The 22,777-nt window shown below is 44.7% G+C and overlaps 1 protein-coding gene across 1 annotated transcript in view; it reads right to left on the minus strand.

Annotated features, from left to right (window-relative positions):
* LOC138467483 (interaptin-like) overlaps window positions 1–22,777 on the minus strand; it is a 672,097-nt gene that overhangs the window by 606,552 nt on the left and 42,768 nt on the right. Inside the window, exons 2-3 of the mRNA XM_069607521.1 lie at window positions 8,772–8,886; window positions 3,430–3,614 (exon numbers count right to left, since the gene is read on the minus strand). Of these exons, the coding sequence (XP_069463622.1) occupies window positions 3,430–3,614; window positions 8,772–8,886 (300 nt within the window). The remainder of the gene's footprint in view (window positions 1–3,429; window positions 3,615–8,771; window positions 8,887–22,777) is intronic.

The following is a 22,777-nucleotide window of genomic DNA, read 5'->3' on the forward strand; positions in this document are numbered from 1 at the left end:
ATCACCTACTGACCATATTCATCACGTCAAAGAGGTACTACAAAGATTGTTAGATAATCATCTCTTTTGCAAATTAGGCAAATGTGAATTTCACAAGAGCAAGGTGGCTTATTTGGGATACATTTTATCAGCCCAGGGCATCGCCATGGACCCAAGAAAAGTCTCGGCAATTACAGAATGGCTTGCTCCTTTGTGTGTAAAGGATCTGCAGAGATTTTTAGGGTTCGGCAATTTTTATAGGCGATTCATTCCCCATTATTCAGAAGAGATCCTTCCGATGACAGCGCTTCTCAAGAAGAAAGCAAAATTCCATTGGTCAGAGGAGGCCCAACAGGCTTTCGAGAAGCTTAAAAGATGCTTCATTACCGGACTCATACTGCTTACTCCGGACCAGACAACAAGGTTCATTGTGGAAAGTGACGCGTCACACCAAATGCCCTGGCCAGCGGGGCTTGAAGAAGATGTAGCAAAGCAAGACCCTTGAAGTTCAGTGAAAAATACTTAGTTAGGGCAGATCTTAGATGATCCAATCCAGAATCCAATCTTAAAGACACACCCGCTCTTCTTACTCTCACCAACTCAACAACCCTTGCTTCAGGCGAAAGATCTGGAGGGACCAGTTTCCCAATCATAGCCTCCAAGACTTGGAACTCCTTGCCCTTGGCATTTAGATCTGAATAATCCTATTGGGCTTTCCGGAAACATCTTAAAACTCTACTCTTACTGAATTACTGTACTGGATTTGTCTTGAAAAAATCAACTATTTCTCCGAAGTAAAATATTATGTTCCCAATTGGCATATCATTGAGAATTCTCAGTTTTCGCCTTTTGCTCTAAGTGATATGTACTCTATGTCGAAGCTGCCAAATTCGGGAGTGAAGCTACCGACTATGTGCACTACTAGGGAGGCATTACAAAGTTTTATGAAAAACAATGGAGACAATATCTGGATGCATTATGATGCATCTCTGTGGCATAATATGGGGCTGCAAATAGCGAACAAAACTTTATGCTAGAAAAGTTGGATCAGTAAGGGTATACTTAAGATTTGTGATGTGTGGCAAAGTGATCGTATGATTCCCTTCAATCAATTGAGAGTGTCTTTCGGGATTGGGGGTAGGGAACGGGAACGTTATAGGTCTTTGAAATCTCTTGACTGAAAGGACTAGTATGCTGAATGAAGTTATGAAAGAGAGACCCTCAGTGTGTGAGATTATTTTCTCTTACCCGTCTGCTGTATCCACGTATATAAAGTTAATGCCGATGGAAAGATCAGAAGTGGAGGCCTGGGATAAGCTTCGCCAGGCTCGGATGGAGGACCTTGATATTGATATACTTGTGAAGGAATGGGAATACCTGCTTCACATAGGGGTACAAGCAAAGATGGATCTGGGGCTACGATACATTAGGCAGAGGATCCTTTACAAATTATAAGCCTAGGATGGCAAGGTTGGGACTTTTGGAAACTGATTCTTGTTGGGGTTGTGGGTGTGGCGGAGGTACTTTAATGCATATGTTGTGGGTATGCTCAAAAGTATCTGACTTTTGGTCTGATGTATTAGATAGATTGGACATTGTGGTGGAGGAAAAACCTCCACGTTCTTTTTGTTCGACAATTTTATTATCAAACAGAGGCAGGAGTGATAAGAACAGGGTTAAAACGGACTGGATTAATAGAGTTTTGGTACTAGCAGCAAAGCAAATACTACGGGTTTTGAAGTCAAGAGAGAAACCAAAAGTGGAAGAATGGTTATTGGATGTGCAAACTCTGTCAAATTATGAAAAGGTTATGTTTTTATAACAAGGAAAAGAGGGTTATTATTCTCGACTTTGGGGTCCTTTAATTAATTGTACAGCTCGAATTCCTATATCATATATATAATTGTTTATTTGGATTGGTTAGGGGGTTGGATTGATAGATATATATAGCGTTGTCTGTTGCGCTTTTTAATGTTGTCGTGTCTTGCTTGTTGTATGTCCAAGATCTATACATTGATTGTAAAATAGTACTTTGTGATTGCGCTTAGTTTCTCTTTTTCATGACTTTATAAAGAATACTGTATGATCATTGTTAACGTTCTGCATTTTACTATCTAGATGCACTGTAATGGTATTGAATTTGTGTTATGGTTCTGTTCTTTGTATGTTCATCCAAAATAAAAATAAAGGGAGTAAAAAAACTAAACAAAAATCTCTACTCTTATCTGTGAACATGCCCCTTGTCTGAATTCAACTAAGTTACACTGCACTTGGTCTTAATCATATGTGTTTCTACTGTATGGAACCAGCACCTTGATGCCTCTGGGTTTGGAGCGCTTAACAAATGCAAAGTAAAACATTTTAAAAAATTAATAAAATAGCAGCAACACACAGTCAATTTGCAGTTTTCTGAGGTGACGACAATCTTAACTCTGTATGTCCCCTACCCATTGCTCAGTCCATGAGCACATACATGAGGTCACATCAGATATCAAAGATCTGATGAAAAATGACATCATGGGGGATTATCTATAGAAGGGATGTCGAGTTAGGATTGTCAGCACTTCCCACACCCATCAAATTTCCTATGTGTTCTTGAGATGCATTGGATCATCACAACTCTGCCTTATCTACAGTGTTTTCGCTGAGAGTCTTGTTGCTAAATATCGATAGAATTTCAGGCAATGCTTCTTGGCAAAATGAGAGCTGGGCAAAAAAGGTCTATCTTGGAATGAAGTGCACAACCTGATTTCTTTACAGAATTCACAGGTGGAAAAAACACACACAAAAAACAATTACACACACACTCACTTTCAGTAGGAAAGACACGCACTCTCACTTTTTCCTCTCTTTCGTTGTCTCACATGTATCTGCATCCATCTCTTCAATATCTCTTCTTTCTGTCAAGGTTTCACATAACGCTGTCCATCAAATATATAAAATTTGCCATTTTGATCGCTGTTAAAACAGTATACAGAGGGTATACTCTAAGTGAATTTGGTCATCTTTTCAAGGTGGATCATGAGATATACTGTTGCCCAGCAGGTGATACTGAGTTTTTCAAAAATCTTCCCCACCTCAAATATAATAAAACAATGGTACATTCAAAGACTGACAAATAATTATTCACCAAAAATATAATTCAACTAAATATAGAAGGATGCTTTCACATAAAATAAAGAATTACAAAGCAGCTACCGGGATTTGAATGTGCGATACTCGCATACTACGGACTACAAACAGAATAATTTACTCATTGAACCAAACGAGCAGCTTATTCAGTCTTGTGAAACAGAACTCTTTCTGTACATATTAGGTCTCTACCCGTCCTACCCGCACAAAATTAAGGATTCAACTGCACGTCACCCGCTGGCTTTCATGTTTGCCAAATGACTCTTATTGGCAGCATTCTGTTATCAATATAATAAGGAATGCTTATTGACAGGTTACCTTTGACTGAAGCGTAATGGTCTTCTGTTCGTTGTTGTGCAGACGGGTCAGCTCACGCTCTAGATCTTGCCTGGTACGCAGTATCTCCATGTCTACTTGAGAGATTTGCCTGTCTGAATGTTCCTTCTTCCTCTTAAGTTGCATGAGCTCTTCTACCAATGACTGCTTCTCCTTAGAATGAACATCTTGCCAGGGAAACACAGTAAAAAACAAAGCTGACTTGGGCTCTGTATACTCTCCTCCAAAACAGAGCAATATTTTCCTATTTTCCATCTGTTTTCTAATCCCTCTTCATGGCTTGTAGGACTGTGCCGACATTCTGATCAAGACTGTAGGTCATACTGAAGAGACAGGCTGACAAACACCCCACTTAATCCCAGTGTATGTTCCGATGAACATGTCCCACACCCCCTGCCAAAAGGCACACACCAGAACACCCTGCCCAGAGACGTTTTTATGAGAGGGTAAAAGGGGCACTTGCCCAGGGCCCCCATCTTGGGGGTAGGGAGGGAGGGCCACAGGGCTGCCAGATCTGAAGAAGTAAGATTCCATTGTTCACCAGTCTTAAATAGCACACATCAGGTTATTTTATGGGGTGCTGCAAAGGCTCTAAACTCCTTGACTTTCGGTTTTGACAAGTACATTCTGCCTTGATCAATTCATCATGTATGGCTTTCTGTGTTCACTGTGGCATGCATAGTTTGTGTGTTCGTTATGGCACAACTCGGTAGCATGCTTTCCTTCCTGTGGGAATTATGTTCATCATGTTATGTTATTTTGCATTTATATAGCGCCTTATATACCATTGGTATGGTCTGAAGGCGCTGGTAGGTTGAACGCCCTTGGGAACCGAAGTTCAGGTCAGTAGAGAGGGTAGATAGAGTCAAAGGTGCATGTGAGCACCGGGTATGTGTGCAGCTGGTGCGGAATTCATGTAATAGCTGCTTTTTAGCAGTAGGTGTGGTGGTTGAGAGATCTGTAGTATGTGTTCGTTCTGGCAGGATTTATCGAGACCGAATGTGGCTACGTTAGGCCTGCAGAGAACGCCTGGCTGGGGGGGGGTGTAACCAGCAGTGTTTACTTAGGATGATGGGGAGTGAACAGCTGATGTAGGTATGAGAACAGTTATACCGAATGTTGTTCTAGTATCTCTGTGTTCTAGTTGTTTGGTGGTGTAAAGAAGAGAGTAAGCGTGGTGGTGAGATACGATGGGTTATATGCTCTTTCAAACGTTCCCAGCATTCCAGACCATACTATGTATGTCACGCAATTCTATGCGCTCCAGTCTGTTCCATACACTCTTATTCATTCTATGCACCCGAGCCTTGCTTGGCACACTCAGTTCTGCGCGATGCATTCATGCATTCCATTCCGCCCTACACGCTCCAGTCCGCCCCATATACTCCGGTCTGTCCCACGCATGTGCTCACACCTCGTCCCCCCAACGCCCTCGTCCCCTCCATGCCCTCGTCCCCTCCATGCCCTCGTCCCCTCCACGCCCTCGACGACTATGCATTCGTCCGATCTTTGCGATCTCGTCCGCTCTGCGTGCTCGTCCGCTCTACACACTCATCCGCTCTACACACTCATCCGCTCTACATACTCATCCGGTTTATGCTCATCCGTTCTATACATTATACTTGTTTCTCTGTATTTACGCACTAATCCACTCTACACGCTGGTCCGCTCTACACACGTAGCCGCTCTACATACGCAGCCGCTTAACACGTTCATCCATTTTATATACTCATACGATCTACATAGTCATTCGATTTATATACTCATTCGATCTATAGTCATCTGTTCTTCCACTCATGTCTTCTTCCACTCAGCGCATTCATCTGTTCCGCACGCTTCATCCATTCTAACTATTTCATCCACGCCATTCACTTTGTTCGCTCCTCATGGATTACGTTCATTTCAGCAGTTTAAGACTCTTTACTATTTCCCTGTGATTTATTCTTATTATCCACTTCACTGTTTTGATCTAGCTTACTCGTTTAATTCTGTTTGTCCTTCTAGTCCATACTTGGGGTTATTTAGCTGTCATTTCCGCATCAGGTAGTTTGTTGGATTGGTGTCATTGAGATGCCGTTATTCTGTTTGGGTTAGTTTGGTACCGGTTGGTTTTATGGGAAGAGCCAAGTTTTCAGCAGTTTGCGGAAAGAAGTTAAATCCTCGGTTAGGCGGATCTGGGGTGGGAGCGAGTTCCACAGGGTGGGGGCCAAGGCTGAGAATGATGATAGGCCCAACTTGACTAAGTTTTTCTTAGGTATGACTAGGAGGCCGGCTGAGCTGGATCTTAGGGTGCGTGGGGGGTGATAGGGTTTTAGCTTGTCTTGAAGATATTGAGGTCCGGTTTTATGCATTGCTCGATGGGAGATGCATAAGGTTTTGAAAGTCACCCTTCGGGCTACTGGAAGCCAGTGTAGCGTTTTAAGGGCTGGCGAGATGTGGTCTCTTGGGCCGAGTGCAAGTAGCATTTTGGCAGCTGCGTTTTGTGCCCTTTGGAGTTTATTCATTTGGTATGCGTGGACTCCGAGTTATAGGGGGTTTGAGTAGTCTAGTCTTGATAGAACGATTGATTGGACCGCGGAGAGTCTGTTGGGGAAGGAGAGATACGCAATAGGCAACAGTGAAATGCATATTGATAAATTGAGTGCCACAATGGCTCAGAAGTTAGCTCAGTGTGTGAAGCACCCCTTGCACAGATGTGTTCATATGCAACATTAGAATATGACATTCCCAGCAAGGCTGGCTGAGCCTTTCCTATGTCTGAAGTTTATAAACCTGCCTGCATATATACTTGGTTTTGCGGAACAACATCTGCTATTATCAGCAGTGTACCTGCACCAGATAGGGGTTGCTATAAAAACAGACATATCATCTGTATGGTGAAGGTTGGTTTGTTCAGATGGGGTAGAAATTGCCTCCGACGATGGCATAAAATGTTAGTCCAAGAAGTGAATACGTTTCCAAATTCAAGACTATAGAACAAAAGCGTTCATGCTTGAATCCTGTATTTGCCAGAAGACGATACAGTGATCCTGGTCAAATCATCTAATATATCTTACATTACTGTGCTGTTTTAGGTGAGGTTTGCCTTTTTGCATGCTGCTGGTATCGTTTAGCCCATTACTTGATCTTTCTTCTTATGTAGTCCATTTGGGTGCACGGGTTGGTAGACAGAAGAGAGCGGACCCAATGTTGCAGGCCTCTTGCAAGCATATTTTAAGGTCTGCTTGTTTGACACAAAAAACGGTTTGCTTTTTGGTAAAAGTCAAAGGTTTTTATGCATGTTTATAAATGAAAATGATGCAAGTCATTGCTTTGGAAGTATTTAAAGCTTTAAAATACAAAATACAAACCCAGATTACATTTCGTAAATCACATGGATTGGTATGGTGGTACTCATATACTTCCCTTGGTGATAGAGAGAATGAAGCTAGAATCATTCCCATTTTGCTTAACACCATTCTATAATATTTTGTTTAAAAAATGGTCATGTTTGGTAATGTGATGTGTACTTTCCAAGTCCATTTTTATATAATGAGATTGTTTGAGTTCATGGTAAGAACCGGAAAAGAAAGTGTTCAAATGCAGAAATTGCAGAGTTGGCACAAATCCCAGCTTCTACCCCTTCACCAATGTGTGATCCTGGGCATCTCATTTAATCTGGTATTGCCTAACCTCTCAATATTGCCAGTCCCTATACCTTCAAAATGGTCAGCCCTTCAGAGTTATTTCCTTCTCATGGTAAAGCCTTATTCATGGTTTCACTGCCTATAGGGCATATTTATATCGCACACCACAGGCATTTTTTCCTTTGATATCTAATGGAAACACTATTTGAAAACCATATCCCACTTCTAATGTCAGTCTGTCGGAATACAGACACCTTCCTGGTAGCTTCTAATCTGCATCCACTATCCATGCTACAGTATGTGTAGCTGTCTCCTTCCTTCCAATTGGTCTCCTCTATCGAGGCATGAGCACTTTTGCATTCTGTGAGGCAGCTAATGTGAGTTCCGTCTATTATGGGTTACATGGTCCTGCATTAATACTACAGGCTGCATACCTTCCTGTATGCTATTGATAAAAAGTACCATGTATGTACTAGAACAGTAACCTCTTCGTAGACTGCTAATTTTGGTCTTCAAATGCTACTTGTTTATCATTCTGATTAGAGCAAGAATAAAGAGGGCAAAGGGACTTAAAGGGAGTAAACGTGCTTATTATGCTGCCAGACAGCATATTGACCTATGGGTTGTGAACGCGACGGTTGGGGGATGCGGGGGAGGATGGTCAGTATTCTTCATACCTTAACTCCTTTGGTTTCGTGGAGGGGGCCCCAAAGATGTCCGTGCCCAGGGCTCCAAAAGTGCTTAAGATGGCTCTGGACCACTTTAAGGAGCTGCCCCCCTGCTGGGACAAAACATCTGTAACTGTCTCTTTGTATTTAGTCACTTTTTGCTTTAAACACAAACCAAATTTTTGTTGCCTTCGATCACTCACCAGTCGTTAATTGGTTTTCTTTCATCCGATTCCTGCAGCAGTTAAGGTCGTTACCAACACCTCCTCTGCTCCTCCCCAACTCCGCCGTTAACACGGGAGGGTAACGGGCTGCTCTTTGGCAACTTGAAGGTTTCTTTTCTCCGCTCACTCTGTTTCAGTCTGGGAACGCTTACGGCTTCCCCAAAGTGTGGAATTCTCGCCTGGCTACCTCTCTATCCTTGAAACTGCCGATCAGTCCGTTGGCCTTCCAACTTCCACAGCCTGATTTGCATCAACCCCAAAAGAGCTGTTCCTTCTCATACCCAGCCTCGCTAATAGTGTCCATGTGCGCGCCACCTTTTATACTCACATGGAGTGTTAAAAAGTGGCAGGTGTGCATTGTTAGCACTATGTGCCTGGCTCTGCCAGGCCTCATTACAGGGACAGAGTCAATGTAAGTCAGTGGAGGTAATCTTTCGGACCTCATTCCTCATCTTCCTTGGCTCAGTACTGTTGTCAAAATAAAGTGGGGAGGAATTATGGGAGTAGTAGTTTCCCATACAATAAGCAGGGATAAGGGTTAGATGTTTTTTGGAAAAAGGGGGATACATGTCTCACCATTGAGTGCTTCTCCCCCACTCCCTGAGGACCCCCCCACCCCCTCGCTTGTCCACCCCCAGGGTCGGGATCCAAAAGCAATGGCCTTTACCTGGCCACATGAGAATGGGATCCCCTGGGACTAGGTCGTGAAATACCCCCCACACTAGATATGTATTGATGACAAGAATAAGCATTCACACTTTCCAGGAATAATTTCCCTTCGGATACACATGGTTTGTCGAACATACCCTCAATGCTACGGATTTCACGCTTAACACGATCTCTCAGTGTCTGTAGCATATGAAAATTGGCCTCTTTTCGTTTCATTTCCAGTTGAAGGTCATCATCTTGAGACTGCAACCCCTATGGGAAAAGGAGAAAGACGTTACTGATGAAAATGTGACATGGTAAACATCTAAAGCTTTTGTGTTGTCATTAACGTTCATGCCTGGAACAACCAATTTCATCATATTTCTACCCGCTGGCAAAGATGTAACAACACTTCCTGTTCTAAACTCTCCCAAATGATTTACTGTCAATCAAACAAGGTTTGCACATTGTCATGTGGCCGAGTGGGGTCCACGAACACTAAGAAAAAACGAGTTGTATTTTAAAAAGAACTCCTCCTCAGGCCAGAATGAAACCATAGCATAAAAAGTAGAGTCATTTATGAACTGTTCCACTCGATGATGAGTCTGCTTCTAAAGTACCTCCCTGACACTCTAGTCTCTATGGTTGGTACTCACCCCAAACCCACTCTCTCTCTATCCTCGTTCACCCACCCACCCCCATACTCTCTACTGTCTACCCCACCCCCCCCAATCCCTGCGGGTGCTACCCCCACCCATCCACACCCACACACACCCAATACCCACTCTCTGCCCCCACCCACTGTAGTCCCAGTACCATAAACCAACCCACCCGGCCCCACTCTCTCTACTCCCACCCTACTCACTACCAACACCCACCCACCCCGATAGTCCGGCACGGTTTTCACTTTCCCAGGTCCATAAAGGGACAAGGCAGATTACCTTCAGGCGTGTTGTTCGAGGTGCTTCTAAAGAGAACTACTTCAACCCAGGATGTGTCAGTACCTAAGCAGCTGTCTGGAAGAACACTTTGTTCTTGCACTGAACGTGGATCCAGACCCTCTGAACCGTGATTTCCTGCTGAGTCTTGTTGCAAGAACCTTCTATTCAAGTGCCCTTGTTACCTGCTCTGTAGCTTTTTGGTTTGACTGCAGCTCTCTATTCTTCCGTCTATAGCCAGTTGCTCTCTTTGTGTAGCACCTTGCTCTCTGTGTACAGGTCATGTGTTCCATGCCTAGCGTCCATTGCACTCCCATCCGATGTTTCCTTGTTACCAGCCTGTAGTTCAAAAAATGCTATTCCAGTCCAGAGTTTCAGCTCCTAGTTCCTTCAGCGATGCCCCAATTGAGAAACTGAAGTCCAAAGCTGAAGGCCAACAGAAAAACTCAAACCTATTCCCAATGAGGCATTTAGCCTTCAGGCTAACCCCAAGCTAGAATAAAATGTTCCCCAAACTCGATCAACTAAAGGGTTCATAATCCTATGCTTGCCCAGTCCATCAGTTTTCTAGAAACAAATTAACACAAGGATGATGCCCACCAGGGATCCCTCACAGTTGTGTTTTATGTAGGGCTTATCCTTGCTTTCCTCAGCAACTTCTTCTCCCACCGCGCCCCGCGTACCTTATTTCTCAATGACTACTTGCATGATTCCAAATAAATGTGTGTGTTCTGCTGGTTGCCATGTCGATTAATCTTTCACACGGCACACATCAGATGCACATATTCATATATTTATTTATTTGTTTATATACATGCACGCAAGCAATCACAACCCCATGTAGCTGCTCTCAATCCTTCAGAGGGAAGTTCTATGGGGGCATGACTTATGGTCAGGTGCATATGAATATGTTTGTGTTTGGGAACGGGTCTGAAGGGGGCATGGGTGCAGGGCAATACCAAGGTGAAAAAACATGTTCTTGCGGGCTGCGTGCACTGCATACAGCCAGCAAGAAGATATCTTCCTACCTTGGTATTGCCCTGCACCAACGCTCCCTTTGAGGCTATAACACACACACACACACATCTACACATGCATACAAGCAGTCACGCACCCATACATTTTTCGGAATCATTCACATAACACGCAGCAGAACAGTTCACTCACGTGGATAGACACAATCCTATATCTGCGTGAGTGAAGTGTGCTTGTGGTTGTTATGTGAATGATTGAGAGAGGCTGCATGGGTGCGTGACTACTTGTGTGCATGTGTCTAAGAATGTGTGTGGGTGTGTGGGCTCGGGCTGGAGGGGGTGTTGGTGAAGAACAAGTTTTCTTACTATAGCATGGAATTTTTTAACTGGACATCTATAATAAAGTAAGCTTGATGAGTGCTAATTCGTACGTGCCTAGACTGGCATATTTTGGTGTAGCCCGCGTAGTTACGATATCGTACTGTGGCATAGCATTTTGTACTGTACAGCAATGGTAAAGCAAGCATTGTAAGTGTTAGCACCCGGGCGGTGGAAGCAACCAATCAGGTTGCTCGGCTTGTGGTCTGAATCTCATAATTCTAATAAGCACTCCGAGCAACCTGGCAACTGCTTCCCCCACCCAGCCATCTTCCACCCACGCTCCCATCCTTTCCCTGCAGATTCCTTCAGTGGCAGTGGTGCCCCCACCTCTCCATGTCCCTGCTGGCCGCCATGGGAATGGAAGAGGGGCTCTGCTTGTAGCCCAGTCTTCCAGCTCAGTGGTTGCCATCTTGCCGAAGTATTTTGGATAAATGAATGTGATGCTGTGAAGGTGATAACGGTGCCTAGGGCCCATCGGTAAGGCCCTTCGCTGCACTCAAGATTGTACCTGGTTCTCCAGGCCTGCCAGATCGGGAGTTATTGCTAAATTAAGTTGGAGGTGTTGGCAATGAAAGGCACTCTTGTGAGGTGGTCTGTAGATGTGGAGAAAGGTGATGGATTCCTTGATAAAAAAGGAACTGCAAGCGAGTGATTCGAATGAGCTTGTTTTGGGAGAGGGGATGATGGAGCATGGCCAATCGCTCCTGCGGATGACAGCCACTCCGCCTTCTGCACTTCCTCACCGGTCTGCATGTTGGATCCAGTATCATGGGGGTCGGAAGACATCGAAAATATGGAGGGAGTTTAGGGTAAACCACAGTTTGATGACGAAGAGAGCATCAAGGTTATTGTAAGGGATGAGATTGGCAATCTTTGCGTCTTGAACAACTGCTGAGTGAGCATCGATCAGCTTCAGGAAGTGTGTCTGTGTGGTTTGAGGGTGTTGGATCAAGGAAAGGCTGATATTGATTAGGTTCGCTAGGGTAGCGTGATGGGGCTGCCCAGGGCGTTTGGCCATTCAAACACGAGCAAGGGTGGGGATAGGCTGTGAAGGGAGAAGAAACATGTGATGTTTTTTGGGGAGTAGTAGCAGTAGTGATTACTTTGTAGGTTGAATACAAGATAGCTGGTGTGGCCCTAGGCCCTATCTGCCCAGAAGAGGCACAACATCTGAGGTCCTTGTCTTTGTCCGTCTTTTGCTGAGGACATTGGCATTAAGGACGCCTAATAAGGACTGGTTAAATAGGTGGTGGGTGGGTCAACTGAGTATCAGGGCCTGGTCATGTGACCAGCAGCCACCTCAATGCAGTCTGTTGGGAATCCTTAAGAAGTTACCTGGAAGGTGCAGAAAACTGGTGGTGCAGGAGCAATTCAGTGGCAGGGTCTGGTCACGTGACCAGCAGCCTCCTCAATGCAGTCTTCCTGGAGTCCTCAAGAAGCTACCTGAAAAGCTCTGACCAAAGATGTCAGTGATCCTAAGAAACCAAAGGGGGGAAAAAGCAAATACTTTGAGAGTCATATTAAATAGGGTAGCAGAAGCCACAGAACAGGAATTCTAGTTTAACAGGAAGTCATAAGAGTGGTTTGGACTTAACCAAAGAATGCCACTGGGAAAAGTGGCCTGGGCATTAATCCACGGAGAAGACGAGCAAAAAAATGACCCAGGCACTAATGCAGGGAGAAGGCAAGAACTTTGTAGAGACACTTTTACAGTGTGGGGGGACATGTTAAATCTTAAAGAAAGCGGACACCCTTTAACCCTGAAAAAGTAAATAAATCGCCCTAAACTGGAATTATTTCTTTAGGGCATTTCTAACGATTTCCATATTGAAAAATTGCAAGCAACAGGGGACACGTTCCTGCGCTTTATTATTCAAGTAAATTAAAATTTACATTTTTACTCGAAATCCCCAAAATAGTGAAATATTTATTATAAAGAATATTATGTCCTGCTCTCCTTCCATAGGATAATAAAAGTTGCAATCCTAAAAACATTTAACAAATTAGCACAGCATACTTATGATTCACACTACTTAAGCTCAGAGTATGAGGCTCATTGTGCGTGCTTCTTCGAGGCTTTATCCTACATTAGTAAATCTCCATCTGTTCTACAAACAATTAAACAATGAGATAAAAGCAAAGTGCATGAAAAAACTGAAAACAAAAAAATGAGACTATAAATATTTATACAATATGATTGTTTCAAAATATTAAAAGCTTATATATATTTCTGTATAAACTGAAAGAGACTCAGTAACGCACTTGTAAGGTCTCGGATGCAAAGAGTTTTGTTATAGCTTCTGCACATAAAAACTATCATGAAACTCTGTCTTCTGTTTTTCTATCCACTATGTAATGTCCGATATATTTTTGATAGTTAGATAATTAAAATAAAATTCTGGAATAAAATATACAGATGTGCTTGATATTCTTTTAGAGATCGTGTTATTTGTTTCAATGGTATAGGGATATTCATAAACAGAAACTTACTTGGCATATTAGTTTGGTGTTGCTTATGGAGTTTCACATGAGTTTGCAATGTATGTCATAAAAGAGATGTAATCTATGTAGGGAAAAAATATCAAATGCCTAGGTAAATTTCTTGTTACCCATCAACTACTTTTACCACCTATCTATGTTGGTTTTTGTTACACTCACACCTCTTGCTTAATTATGTGTTTTACCACTCATGACGTTCTGCACATTGCTAGCGCACTTCTGCAGCGAGCACCATTATAAACCTCATTTTTACAGGACCTATAGTTTTTGTAAATGGGCGTTCATCTCTAAGAGGGCACCATTTTCCGTCTTTTCTTCTACTCAAACTGTGATTTTAATAAAAATTTAGAATGGACTATTGTATATTAATGTAGTGCGCCATATTGTAATATGTTGTGTTTTAGGTACTAGCAAATGAATTGTGATAGTTTATGTTTTATGTCCTAGTTGTCTCAACCTTTAAACATTATAGGCCGTAATGCGAGCTCAGGGGTAAGTACGGCAGCAATTCCACCAGGTGGACCTACCATTATCGACTTAGTGGGCAGTGGAAATAGCGCCCCATTACAAGTGGACGGCAGGTCCCACAAATCATAACGCCGAAAATCAACTATGGGTGGTATTTCCGCCAAATATCGTCAGAATTACTGTTACTGCAGGGAAAATGGCAGAATTATCAAGAACAGTAATTTGTCCAGAGCAAAGCGGAAATAGCATCATGCCGCAAATGGGAAGTCAGGCAGCAGCCATCTTTAAAAACGTAATCCTTAATCACCCATTTTCTGTAGCCATCCAAAGCCAGAACTCATGCCAAACAACTCTCAGGACAAAAAGAGAACTCAAAAGTCTCAATTCAGTGAGGCAGAGCTGCAGATCCTCACTGATGAGGTAGTCAGCCATGCGGATGAGCTGTCTTTTAGGGAAGCCAAAGAACCACCTCAGGTCAAATGAAGAATGCCATCTGGGGCCCCATAAGAGAAAAGGTGGGGATAGTTGGCAGTGTACCCCTTAACAATGAGGACTGCTGGAAGAGGTGGAGTGACCTCAAGGCCAGAGTCTGCACCCTGTTGTCAACCACCAGCGGGAGACAGCTGCCACAGGAGGTGGCACTGTGGAGCTGCTCGAACTGAAGAAGAGCGAGAGTGCACAGCTTTTTTCTTTTCTTGTGTTATACTGTTTCTTTTTCAGTACTGTTTCATTACTTAAGTGTTCTTTAGTGGGGTGCAGCCCACTGTCAAGTGCCACCGTGAGGGGCACTACAAGTGAACTGGAGCAGAAGAAAGACCTAGGCTAATTAGCCTTCGATGTGGGCCGCATGTGTGTATATCTATATGTTCAATATATTCATAATTCAATTGATATTAAATCATGTGTGTTTGTAAATATACGCTGGATTAATTAGTTTTTTCCAGTCTTATCAATAGGTTGCGGTATGTGTGCGGTATGTATCCCGGGTAATCCAGCGTATATTTACAAACATACATGATTTAATATCAATTGAATTATGAATATATTGAACATATAGATATACACACATGCGAACTGCTTTTTCGCCGGCAGCAGTAGCAGAAGCACTAACCGGCTTCCTTGCACACAAAGGTAAGATAACATCAATACAGAAGTATAATACTTAAGCTTATAACAGCACGATATAGATACACTGCAACTTTACTCTCTGATTGCCCAACAGTGCATTACGATCACTCTACACGGTATACTCCGTGTCAACCAAAATCACGGCAGACAGGTCAGTGACTCCTGTGCATGTCAGCAAGAAAATGCACAGTCACGCTTTTCACTCGCTATATAGCTGTAGAAAGTTCACGAGCTGTATAAGACACTAATCACAATCGTGGGGAGTATTGCATGAATAGTATGATTTTAGTGAACTCGATTGGAACAGAGCCAAATGTAAAAACAAGCTGGATGAAATATAACACTTAGCGCATGCTAATTAAACAAAAGGCACGTTTGTTAAAAGGTAGCAGGACATGTTTTGAATTGGAATTGGAGATTGATTTAGTCAATGTTCTTTTTCTCTTATCTTTTCTACTCATTGTTTAATGTTTGTTTGTACTTGTGGGCACCCTGTTAATTGAAAAACGTTTTTTTGATACAATTGTCATATGCATTTGGAAAATATGATTGGTGGCGTTACATTGAATTAATTGATTTAATAATTTATGGAACTAGTACTAATAACTCAGACTCTGATGAAGGGAAACGCCGAAATGCATTAGCCCGATGGGTTACTGTTTGCCACAGTCTCAATATTAGCCCATAAGACGAAACTGAATCTAAAATTTAGTATTTGAAAAATACACGTTTTGGACAATAAAATCACTTTGAAACAAGGATAACTGCGTATAAGTTGATATAGAAGCATCAAGAAATCGTCTAACCCATAGTGGTAAGTAAGGGTGTGCGGCCCACACCGAAGGCTAATTAGCCTAGGTCTTTCTTCTACTGTGGAGCTGCTCGCCCTCACGCCATGGGAGGAAAAGGTAAGCAGCATCTTGCCAATGGAAGGCATCAAGGGCAAAGGAGGTGCCGAAGTTAAAGCAACCCAAACAACCTGAGGCTGGTGAGTATAAATGTCACTTCTGCAATGACAAATCATGATCAAACTCTCTAGCATATGCATGTGCAAGGGAAGGCGTGACACCATGTACATATGACTGTGACAATACAAAACAATAAAAAAGGTTTCTAAATGACCACGTGACCCCATACAATCAATGGACATATCCATTAGGGCAGCCCATGGCCATGTTCTGATGGAAACTCCAGGTGCCCACATCCATTGTTGAAACACCCAAAAGTCAATCAACCCACATAGGAAACACCAAAGATTAGCCTGACACATGTAAATGGCATTTATTTATTTATTGTGCATTTGTAAGGCACTTATACATCAAGTAAATTGTGTTTCAAAGTGCCCACAGGGCAACAGGGAAGGAACAAGGGAAAGAAAAGCAAATATAACAATGAAAGATAGAGGCAGACCTACTAGGCCTTGTGAGCATTCAGAACGTGCAAGTGTAGAGAGAGAGAGAGAAGAGATGAGGAAGTGGTGGGGTAAGTGCGAGTTATATCAAAGAGGATAGTGCTATGGAATAAGCGGCCGTTAAGTGACTTGGTGAGAATGGTCAGCTGCCAACGTGCAGGTCTGTGGTGGCATAGGCCAGTGGGTGCCAAGGCAAGTGCTCGGAGCAGGCGGAGGCTGAAGGTGATTGGTTGTGGGAGGCCAGGACCCAGGAGGACACATAAGGGCCCTGGTCACCAATCTCAGCAACTGTGGGGTTTAGCAGAGGAGGTGGAAGGGAAGGAGAAGTTGAAAAGGAAGGCCTGGAGGAGCTTCTGGAATTTGAGGAGATCCGGCTCAAGATGAGGAGGAAGTGGGAGGCTGTTCCATAGGAGGGAGCCTGTCGAGGAAAGAGATCGGCCACCAACTTGCTGTTTAGCAAATCGCTTGACACACAGCCTCATTACAAGTCTGCCGGTCCGGATTTAAGGGTGCCGGTAGCAATGTACCGGCACCCTTTCCGGACTGGCAGACTACAACTGTCTGACCTGCAATGCGCAACGGCCCTGGTTAGCACAGTTGTCACAGAAGCACCGGCACCGTTATGAATGGTGGCAGAGCTTCCGGGTCCCCATTGCCATGGAGTCCAATGGGACTCCACGGGAATGGGGACTAACATTTTACGGTGCCTACCATCCCAGCCCACCGGGAGTTGTAATGTCCCAGTGGCACCAGGATATCAGGCGCTGGAAACGGTGCTACAGTCTGCCTGCAACCCGGGTTATGTTCGGACTTGTAATGAGACCCAGACAGTTAGTGCCAGAGGAACGTAAAGACCTGGAGGGAGAGTATTTAGTGAGAGCCAGTGTGGGTAGTGTGGTCCCCGGCCCCAGACAACCTTGTGGATGATGCAGAGGAATGTGAATTTTATCTTTGCAGCATCTGGGAGCCAGTGGAGAGATTTTAGGGCTGGAGAGATGCGGCCCCTGGGCTTGAGACCAAGGACAACTCTCACAGCCCTATTCTGGATTAGCTGGAGGGGTCGTAGAGAAGAAGATGGTAGATTAAGGAAAAGGCTATTGCAGTAGTATAGCCTAGAGAGAACCAGAGCTCTAGAGACATGGAGCTTCTGGGGGAAAGTGAGGATAGGAAGAATTCCTTTGAGGAGGTGGAGTTGAAAGTGGACCTTTTTGGCAAGGTCCTGAATGTGAGGGAGGAAGGAAAGAGGAGTCGAAGAGAACTCCAAGGTTTCTAGCTTCAGATGAAGGAGAAGGCGGAGATCCCATAGAAGATGGCCAGTGTGAGGGGAAGAAAGAGGGAGCAGGACCCCCAATAGGAAGGATCTCAGACTTGCTGGCTTCGAGGCAGAGATTGTTGAATGAACACCAGGACTGGATGGCAGATAGGCAGTCAGGAATGATGGAGGAAGTAAGGAAAGGATCAGAGGGAAGTTCATAGAAGAGTTGTGTGTCATCTGCTTAACACTGGAAGTTGGGGAGAAAGTGAAAATGAGGTGTGCAAGCGAAGCAAGTAGGTGTTAAAGAGCAAGGGAGAAAGGTTAGAGCCCTGGGGGACGCCACCGTGGGAGATAGAGGTGGGGGAGGAGAAAGAGCCCAGAATAATCTGGGAAGGACGGTCATTGAGGAAGGAGGTCAGCCAGTCCTGTGCCTGCTCCGAAATACCTAGGGTATCGTGTAGCCGTTTTATGAGGATGGAGTCGCTGACCAAATGCAGAGGAGAGATCAAGTAGAATGAGAACAGCTGGAGAGTTGTAGTCAAGAAATGCGAGCAGTTCCTGATGGGTATTCAGAAGAGTAGTTTCCGTGCCTCTGGATGCTCGGAATCCAGATTGATGGTTGTGTAGGCAACCAACAAGTTCAATGTTCTGGGTCAGTTGGGGAAGACCAGCTTCTCCAAGAGTTTCCCAAGGAAGGGGGAGATAGATATGGGGCAGTAGTTGGCAGGACAAGGTAGGTCTGCAGAAGGTTTTTTTCAGGGGGGGGGGCGCACAAGTGAGTGCTTGAGGGAGGAGGGGAAAGATCCAGTAGCAAAAGAGTGGTTGCAGAAATCAGCAAGTGCCAGGGCAAGAGAGCCGATATTGTCCTTAATGGTTCTGGAGGAGCAGGGGGACGCCTGTTTGAAGGAGCCCTTCATGGAGCGGACAACTCTAGTGACCTCATCAAGTGTGCTAGGAGATAAGGAGGAGACAAAGGCAGATGGGGGGATGGGAGACCATAGGAGGCAGGGAGTGGGGGAAGGAGAAAGGGAGAGGGACACAAGGGTGCTCAGGATGTCCTGATTTCTTGCAGTGTAGTGTGTGGCCAATGCATTGCAGAGGGCCTTGGAGGGAAGAGGTGAGGACAAGACTGTGCAAGGGCTGGCTAGTTCCTTTCAGATTTTAAAGAGTTCAGCTGTGTTGCTGGATGGACCAGAGATTCGAGCCTGGATGTGGGCCCTTTTCTTGGAGCAAATGGAGAGTCGGTATTGCCTTTGGAGCAGGCAACAGGCCAGTTTGTCAGAGGGTGAGCCTGATGTCTTCCACTTCTGTTCCGCAGCTCTGCACTTGCATTTCAGGGCTTCAAGTCGTACCAAGTGTTACGCTTGAAGGCATGTTTCAGGCGTATCCTCACGACTGGTGCAAGAATGTCAAGGGTATTAGTGATGGCAAGATGTATGTTGCTGAGAGCCGAGTCAGAGGTATAATCTGTAGTGGGGAGAGATGGGGGATGAAAGTAGATGTGAAGGCAGCAGCTGACACTCATTCAATCGGATGGATGTTCGTGAATGAGATTCGCAGGGCTGGGGCAGGTGCAGTCAGAGGGATGAGAGGAGAGGAGCGAGTGGTCAGACCAGGAGAGTGGGGTGACCAGTGGGTGGGGGAAAGAGGGACTGTGGATGAAGGCATTAAGAGTGTGTCCAGCCGAGTGGGTAGGACCAGAAGGCAGAATATCGAGGGAGAGCGAGGTGCAGGTCAGAGGGTCGAGAGGACACAGGTGAGAGGAGAGGACAGGCCAGCCGCAAGCCATCTGCCATTGAGTGTCTACATACAAGGCGGGGACAGCATCCATGTCGCCTTACCCTATTCCAACCTTGCAAGGCCAGTGTATGCTACCCGATGCTGCCCGTATCCCCTGCCTACCCCACTGGGAAATCCAAAGATGACACTTCACACCTAACACCATAACACACAAGAAACAGCCATCACATGCTGCAAGGTGTGTGTACCACAGAGGTCATCTGTGGCAAAAAATGCTACACATTCTGCAGTTTTTTAACCCACTGACACTTCATGTGTCTCAGTCAGCATTCATCATAGTGTATGAGTGTTTTGCCATGCTATGTAATGTACAAGTATGCATGGTAACTGACTGAATATCATTCATCACCCAACAGGTTCACAGTCCACCCAGGGAGACGAATCCGCCCCAAGTACATCCCAAGGCACATCCACCGGCAGAAGCACCTCTACCTCCACCCCTGAAACCCACAGCCAATGCATGCGCACGAAGACTCCTGGGAGTAAAACACTGGCCACAAGCAACAGCAGCATGACAGCTGCCCGAATCAGCCACACTGCTGCCATCCCAACAAGTGTGGCTCTGGACCCCTCCAACAGCATTGCTGAGTGCACTGCTGGGTGACTGCTAGCCCACTAACAGCTGCCAGTACAGCTGCAAAGCAGCACCCCCACCAGCTTTAATGCCACTGCTCTGCCTGCCCCTGCGGAGACACTAGGACTCACATCCCACCACAGCCACCCACGGGGTGACACAGGCACCCACACGCCCAACCCCCTCTCCTTACCAGAGTTATAGATCCAATGCCACCAGCATCGGTACTCTGACACAGGGACTGATGACAGTATTGGACAATTGGGTGCAGGTGGTAAGGGGTCCAGTCCCCTTACTTCAGCCCCAGCCCTGTGCACAAACCTGAGAGTGTGCCACAGAATTTCCGGGATGCCATATGGATGAGGCTTAATACCATCAAACGATGGCAGGTGCACATATAAAACATTGCCGAACTGCAGCTCCAACATCTGCAGGCAAACAGGGATTTGATGCAGCGCTCATCCCGTAGGTTTGCGAGGGCCATGGACCGGCAGTATCACCACCTCTCTGTGGCAACTACTGCCAATACAGTAGTGGCCCAGAGAGCTGACAGAGGCCACATCTGCAGGTGTGAGAACCATGCAGAGCACCCTGATCCTCACACTTGTAGAGGAGGTCCCAAGTACAGCCTGCACGCCAACCGTCCATTTTTAAGTACCAGAAACGTTCACGCCGAAATATGTGATGTATGATGAGCAAATAAACCAGCAGAGAGCCACAGTGGGGCTCTGTCCGGTACCTATCAGAAGAGCACCTATTGAAGTACCTATTCCTAAGAAACCATGGACAGTAAGGTACCCATTGAGAAAACCTATCAACAAAAGAAACCAAACGAAGATCATTTGAGTACAATCCCTGAAGAAACCAAAAAGGTCTTAATGGAAGACGAATGGTGACAATACAAGCACCCGGACTGACTCACATATACAAGAGATGACTATCATAGAATGATGTAAAGAGATGAAACGCCATGAACAAAGGACATCGTGGACCTAAATTGAAAGGACAATGTCAAATGTAAGAAGTTTAAACTGTAAGCATGACGAAGATATTCAACTAGTTTACGCATGTACATATGCTTGTAACTGCAAGAAAGCCAAGGAAATCGTGCGGCTTGCTATGCTTAGTAGAAAGATAGAGTGCGGCAAGCGCCACCTATACATATCTACCTCAAGAGAAACGTTATATAAGTATACTTCCACTTTGCACAAGAAGCAGAATTAACCAAAGGTTACTAGAGGCCACATGAGGAGAGTTTCATATTTAGCAAAATCAAGACCAATCAGCAGAAATGAAACTCAGCAGAGGCAAATAGTGCAAAAAAAGCCAAGGTCGTATCAGTTAAAATGGACGAACAGTAGCTACAATTAATTGAAGCAAAGAACAGAATATCCTGCTCAGAAAGGTCGAGATAAGAAACTGAAGGCCGGTGATGGGTGAAATGAAAATCAAATACACAAATTACATGAAGAAGAGGCAAATTCACGGTGTCTGAATCACGTGACCAGCCGAGCGAGAAGTAGTGAGACTTTCACACCTGCGCATGGCAGAGGGCCAGGCGAAGATATCAGAACTTTTCCAGACAGGAGATGCAGTCTTAAGGCCAACCACAGTGAAATAATTGACACATGGCCACTAAAGTGATGATCGATTATAACAATAATTTGAGGAAGGCCGGGGGAGCTACGGGGCACCCTGCACCTGGCCGACCATTCTGCGTGCTGCTAGGCAAAGTGGAAAAGTATGAGCGGGGTTGGTACTAACCCAATCATAATGGCCCAAATAATCTAGGGTCCTATAGTTAGTAGAACTAATGGGACGTCGTACTTTTAGTGACGTCTGCAGTAGCCATTTTGAAGGAAGGGTTTAGATGCCCCATCTGACAATATTTACCCAATCCCCTTACTCAGTTACCATATACAGATATAGTACCTATATTAAAATTACCTTTCTAGAACCAATAGAATTGCATGCCAACTTTTAAGCATTAAACGTCAGTGATGACGAGTTTAGTATAAATTATGTATTTTTTATGAAGTTCGTTGGAGTTGTGAAGCGAGAGAGAAGATCACGCATCCGCCAATATTCATAGACTCCCTGTTTTTTGTACTCGTCATTAAACAGACTCCCTTTGACAAACTGTTGGGTTGTCATTATTGATTTGGTGTTGGAGTATTAATCTGCACCCCCATCCATCTCACAGGTGCTGCTATCTTATCTTAAAGTGCTATCGGGCAAACCCCACCTCTATGGGTCGATTGGGGGTCCCGGTGTACACTTGGTAGCAGAGATCGGATGGTTATCGATTATCGATTAGATAAGACACCCATTGCCTGTCGACATAAACTAACTCTAGGTCCTCGGCAAAATCATGAATCCTTTGCCATACGGCTGAGTAGACCGTGAAGCTCCCCGTAGACAGTGGTTAGAGTAAAAAGCAGAACCTGCAGGCAGAGGTCTGAAGGGACCTGTGTTTTCCCACGTAACCCTTTCTCACTCCTACGGGCAGCTGAGCGGGCGAACGGCAGGAGAGGCATGACGAAGGTGGTGATCCTGAGCATCCAGAGAGGAAACATTCGAACGGTGAGTGAAAAATAGTAAATGTTTTGGCAAAAAGTGCATGCCTTAGAACAAGTAAGGGAAAGGTAACGGTGGGAGGCAGGAAAACAAAATATAGTCAGAAGTAGAGTAGAATGTGTGTGTGTATATATATATATACATATATATATATATATA

This window comes from Ambystoma mexicanum, chromosome 4q, assembly GCF_040938575.1.
Source record: "Ambystoma mexicanum isolate Mex_15411 chromosome 4q, UKY_AmexF1_1, whole genome shotgun sequence".
Taxonomy (NCBI): Eukaryota; Metazoa; Chordata; class Amphibia; order Caudata; family Ambystomatidae; genus Ambystoma; species Ambystoma mexicanum.